The sequence below is a fragment of the Apium graveolens genome, chromosome 6 (genome assembly GCF_009905375.1).
Source record: "Apium graveolens cultivar Ventura chromosome 6, ASM990537v1, whole genome shotgun sequence".
Taxonomy (NCBI): Eukaryota; Viridiplantae; Streptophyta; class Magnoliopsida; order Apiales; family Apiaceae; genus Apium; species Apium graveolens.
The window spans coordinates 271,082,448-271,088,290 of NC_133652.1; the positions used below are offsets into that span (position 1 = coordinate 271,082,448).

General features: G+C 38.5%; 1 protein-coding gene across 1 annotated transcript; it reads right to left on the reverse strand.

Moving 5' to 3' along the window:
* Nucleotides 1-1,293: 1,293 nt before the first annotated feature.
* Nucleotides 1,294-2,998, reverse strand: LOC141667869 (uncharacterized). Its single transcript, XM_074474504.1, has one exon. It carries the CDS (start codon nucleotides 2,970-2,972, stop codon nucleotides 1,383-1,385), a length of 1,590 nt encoding a protein of 529 aa, XP_074330605.1. The 5' UTR covers nucleotides 2,973-2,998; the 3' UTR covers nucleotides 1,294-1,382.
* Nucleotides 2,999-5,843: the final 2,845 nt, after the last annotated feature.

The following is a 5,843-nucleotide window of genomic DNA, read 5'->3' on the forward strand; positions in this document are numbered from 1 at the left end:
TAATTGTTGTATTTATTACTAAGGAACGTGAGCTCAAGGCCTTTAATGGCTGCTCTCGTGTTTCGTAGCTTAACTCTGCATTTACGAGATGCCTACGTATCTTTGTGAATTAGAGAATCAAGCCAAAAAACGTAATTCTGATCTGTGGGGTTAGGCCCCTTATATAGATGTGGGAGTCCTTGAATTGGACTTGATATAGGAGACTTGGTAGCCAGGTGTCAGAATTAGAATGGACTTTGGAGTCCTAAATAGTAGGAAACTGATTCCTTATCCTTCTAGGTCCCTTTGAGGCTAATCTGCAAGGATTTATGTCCTTATCGGGACTCTTCTCAATAGTTGATTTTTTCCCTTATTAATTAATTACGAAATTAATTAATATTCAGGGTTTTTGGGCCTTTTTTGTTCCATCAGGCCTGATCTGGTCCATCAGGCCTGATCACTGTGTTAACCTTTTTGGTCTGAATGTCATACATCTCCTTATTGGGCCTAGCAGCCCAAATAATGTATAATTAATGTAATATTTAATTACACAATCATGATTTATTTATCCCTATCAATAACAATATAAAATTTTAATAGCATATTATTTTTAAATATAACTAACCAATATAACCAATACTATCGAAGTATAATGTCTTACAGGTTCAACAAATTTTATATATTGTTCTAAAAGTCCAATTTAGCCAACCAATTAGAGCCAACGCCATTAGAGATGCTCTGATAAGGATTTGTTTAATATTTTATTATCTAGTAAGGCTAATTAAGTAATTTTAGGAAATACCGACGAATCGATTTAATATTTCGTCTATTATAATATAATATAGTATATAGAATTTAAGAACCTATTTGATAGCCAGACATTTCCCATACTAAATACCGGAACATCTTGAAATATTTTGTTGGATCGATAGATATACACAAATTTTTTGCATGACAACCAAATTAACAAAGTAGATTACGATTTGAACGCAGTACTATATTAAAATGTAATTTTATTAATTACTCCAATATCTCAATTTATCTGTCTTATTTAATTTTTTATAGTCAAACTGATTTAAACTTTGACAGTAAATAAAAATTTATTCATTCATTATTTTGAAAACCTGAAATATACATATTAAAATAGATTAAATATAATTTCTAATGATATAATTTTTATAAATATTTTCAATTATATACTATATGAAATTTTAATTCAAAATTATGGTAGTTTGACCGTATAAAGTCAAATATTATAGATAAATTGAGACGAGTTAGTGCTAGTACTAAGTTTGTCGGATACATGGTAAACACTTAAAATAATTACATCTGCGCACATGCATTTATGTTGTAGTACAGGAATATTATCCCTCAGTTTTAAGCATTTTATGCTAATTAACTAGCTAATTGCCAATGATTAAAGGCAAATCAACCTCATCACACCACTCCACACATCTTGTTTCAAAATATGAAGTATCGACTTCATTAGGCAAATAACTTAACCAAACTTGCCCTCCTATCCTCCACTTCAACACACTCCCTTCCATTTCTTTGTTCAATCTCCATTCCACCTTTTCACCACACTCACTTCCACTAAATATCAAGTCACCGTTTCTTGTAAAAGCCCTGCTTGCCCCTGTGTAACGATCTCGAAAATTATTTCCCAACTTATCTCCAACTGATGGCTTCCACGTGGCTAGTTCGATACCCGTTGCATTATCGCACAATGCCGATTCGAAGTTGGCAACGTTTCCATCAGCATTTTGATCCCACTTCCAGTTTTTCATCTTTGATCTCGTCATAGTTCTTGATGTTGCCTTCACTTCCGGAATTTTTAACTTTCCGAAATTACCCTTCAAAACCCTTTGCATTTCCACTTCTTTTTCCAAGTTATCAGTAGACTGGCCTAAACTTACACTTGTCACATAATTTGCTCCCATTTCCGGTCCAATCCAAATCCTAATTCTTGAAGGGAAATACATCTCGTTGATGTAATCATCGTCTTCGTTCTTACTAAAGCCTAATTTGGCAATATGGAAACGTAGATTATCGACACGTGCACTGACTTGAATAAAACCATCATTGAACTTGACAGAATATTCCACCTGCATAACAGCCTCGAGTTGCTGGTGTGCCAATGCGTATTTTAGCACAGCTTCCTGAGGATGCAACGCGAGAAACCGACTTTTTTTTTGGTTACTGCTCGTGAGCCTCATTGCCGAAACAGGCGTGTAAGACTTCATAATCCATAGTCCATGAGACTCGAGTGCATAAGAAAATCCAAGATTACGAAACGGCAGAGGTGTTACCAACTGTAACCCTACGCCCAACTCCTTCAAAATCAACAGTTTCGATATCATGTATCCGAAAGTACGCATGAAACACAGCTCCACGTCAATACCAACCGAAACAAAGAAATTTCTGAGAACGGGCGCCTGACTACACGAGAAGCCTTCTAGGTTTGGAGCCAGAAGAGTGTGGAAGTACATAGAGCCCACTTCTGGGGGTGCATCACAGACGCATAGCCAGAATAAACGCATGAGAAAAATGACGTCGAAAAAGCCTGAAATCGACTCGGGTGAGTGAGATTCAAGAATCCACAAAACCGGGTCCGGTTTCAGCTTCTGAAGCTGTGAGCGAGGGCAACAGCTATCCTGTGCAGTTGGTGCGCATGCAGTAATTTCTTGGAGAAGCTGAAGTATGAGAGGAAGAAAAGGCTGCTTCGAATCTAACGGACACGTGTCAGAAACCCAGAGAGTGTTCTCTCCATAGCATATTGAAAATTTTAGCACTGCTGCACCCGAGTTAGTGTCGAAAGAACGTTCGGCTTTGAGTTGAATCGGTTGAATTTCATCGCTAGTACTCTTGTTGAGCACTTGAATCGGTTGTTTATAGGTAGAACTCGTAACGAGAGGGAAGAAGAGTGGTGAGCTAGACTCTAAACTCGACTCGTTTGACTCGAGAAGGTCACATATCCATGACCATATCTCCATTTTTACAAGGTTTTTAAGTTTTCAAGTATAGTTAATCAAGAACTAGATTTATAGATGGATTGAGCGGTAGAGATGGAGCCATGTAAGGATAGGTTTTGGCCGTGTATGGAGGCCTTAAAACCGGTGGTTGTAAGTAAGAGATGTGGATTTTGAGGTACGAATTGGGTTTGCATTAATTGCATGAAGAAGAATTTGTTTCTTGAATATCAAGTTTTGTATGTTCTTGTGAGGGAAGATGATGTGAGAGTGATGAGATTGAAATTTATTATAAATTTTGCATGGACGAAAGTAATTGATGAATGAAAATTGGGGACGTGGAATATTGTTGTTTGTTTGTAGCAGAGATGAGGACTTGTGTGATGCAAATTGAGGATACGAGTTGTTTGTACATGCATACACGTTAAACGACAATTAATATACGTACTGGACAAATCTCACGGGTCACACAATAGCGTGCAAATCACGTGAACCAAGATAAACCGCACTTAAACGACATACTCTGATTCAGAAGGCATAATCATAAATTCTACGATCCCGTGGAATTTGAACCCATGACCATGAGAATAATTATCCCCTATTTAACCAACTGACCTCTTGCTCCCTTTCTCGTAACTTTTTTAATGATCGAAACAAATCAGATTCGTTGGATCACTTTGTCATCACTACGGTTAGAGGGAAATAATTAATTCAATATCCAAAACAAAGGTATAAGGGCGGAAAAGTTAATTCAACTCCAGAGGTCAATACTGATGGTCAAGGGACAGAATAGTAAAGTCACGGAAGAGCAAAACACAAAAGGGTTGGCTAGCGTTTTGGAAAGGGGAATAGTGAATTGTTTTGTCTTTGTTATTTTTAAATGGAGAGCCTGAGCCTCTCGAAAGTCCATTCTATTTTTTAAGCTTTCGTTTGTGATCAATTCTAACAATGAGGTTATCTTTTTCATATAAGTTAAATCGAGCTCAGTTCGGTATTAATCAATAGTTCATTACAAAGTGGTATCAGAACACAACTTTCCATGGACCTCCAACAGTAAATCGCGTGGGGAACAATTAGAAGAGAAGGCGGTGAACATCGAAGCCACTGTGGCATATATGCACTACAAAAAAAACGGGTAAATACGACCGTCCAAAAACCGGTCTTATTTAGTTAAATACGACCGTTTCCGATCGTATTTAACTAAATACGACCGATTTTTGGACCGGTCGTATTCGGTCGAGTCATATTTTGTAACCGGTCGAATTTAGTATACGGAGCGGTTAAATTCGACCGCTTAAATTCGACCGAAAGCGGTCAAATTTGTTTTTCACCTAAAAACTTGAAAATCCCACCCAAAATTTTAAATTTTTGAAATTTTTTGAAAAAGTCCGCCTAAAATATAAATTCGACCGTATATGATTGAAAACATTGTTCTAAATTCGACCGTATGCAGTCGAATTAACGAGCATCGGATTTTAAAAAAAATCTCGCCGGAAAATTTTCAAATTCCGACGAGCTTCAAAAAATCCGGCAACTATTCCGATAACTCCGATGTTGCCAAAAATTGGATTTTTCGGTTTAATTTTACACATCAAATTAGTCTACATCGTTCCCAAATTGACCCCAACAATAACATATCAATGATATAATTCTTTTTCCGATCAAAATGGTAATTTTTTCGGCCAAATTCAAAATCATATTAATCTTTGTGAAATTCGACGCTTAATATCACAAAACAAAGCTAATAACGTATACAATTGATTATCAACAATTATATTAACATAAAACAATTATCAAGAACAAAACAATGAATCAAAAATCATACCAAATTCGATTTTACCCAAATTTCAAGTTTGCACTTCGAAATTTTCATATACATACTCCTCCAACTTTTCTAAACACAAACCCATAATCAAAAACGAAATTAAAACACAAAATTTAAAAGACCCAAAGCCCTTTGTATAGGTTGGAGCTATGAAGTTGACCTTCTTCTTCTTAAAAAAGGAAAGGGCCTTTTCAGCTGATGCGCAGGAGCGCACTTCCGCTTTCCCTTTACTAGTAGGGGGTCCCGTGGTTCCTATGCCGCCGCCCTTCCCGGTCTTTTTCTTTTAGTGCTTCGACCCGAAGCGATAGCTTCTAGCTAGTTCAGTGGATAAGATGGTTGCGCTCCAGCTCACTCAAGAATGGGACGACAGTGGTCCATCGGCAAGCTCGTTCTGATCTTGGACGCAGTACATTGGAATCCTGAAGTACCACCACGAACGCTACCGCGCGCCCGCCTGCGGTGCGCTAAGGCACCACCCTGTTGTGCCTCCTCATCAAGCCACTTACTTGATGTCTAGCTTCCCAACTGGTAGGCGGTTCCTTTTCCCCCAAATCAATGAATAAGGTAGAAGTTAGTTGATTCTTCCGAAGAACCGGAAGCGAAGCGCTATGCCGGGGCGGGGAGACGGGAAAAGAAACGACTCCGAAGAAAGAAATTGGGGTTTCCAGTGCTTCTCCACGCTCAACGAGATGCGCCAACCTCAGGATGCTTTACTCCCAACCCCACAAGGTTCCGAGACGGAGCTTAACCTGAGTCTCGGTTAAGAACGGTGATGATCCACGTTTCACACGGCGCACAATTCCATGGATAGTTTCATTCGACATCGTGATGGAGGACATAGCTTACGATCATCGGCTTTGATCATGCCACTAGGCATTTTATTAGGATATTGCACAATGATCCGAACACTTTGTCGCATCTCTTCGATACGAATACAGTAACGATCATAGCGATCTCCTCTGGTACCTACTGGTACATCAGGATCCAGTTGGTCACGAACATCATAAGGTGCTGCTCTTTGCGAATCCCAGCATACCCCTGGTTGGGATGGGTAGGCCCACCACTTAACT

Excerpts from the sequence above, each read along its gene's own strand:
- LOC141667869 (XM_074474504.1), bottom strand. The coding sequence starts at position 2,972 with ATGGAGATATGGTCATGGATATGTGACCTTCTCGAGTCAAACGAGTCG.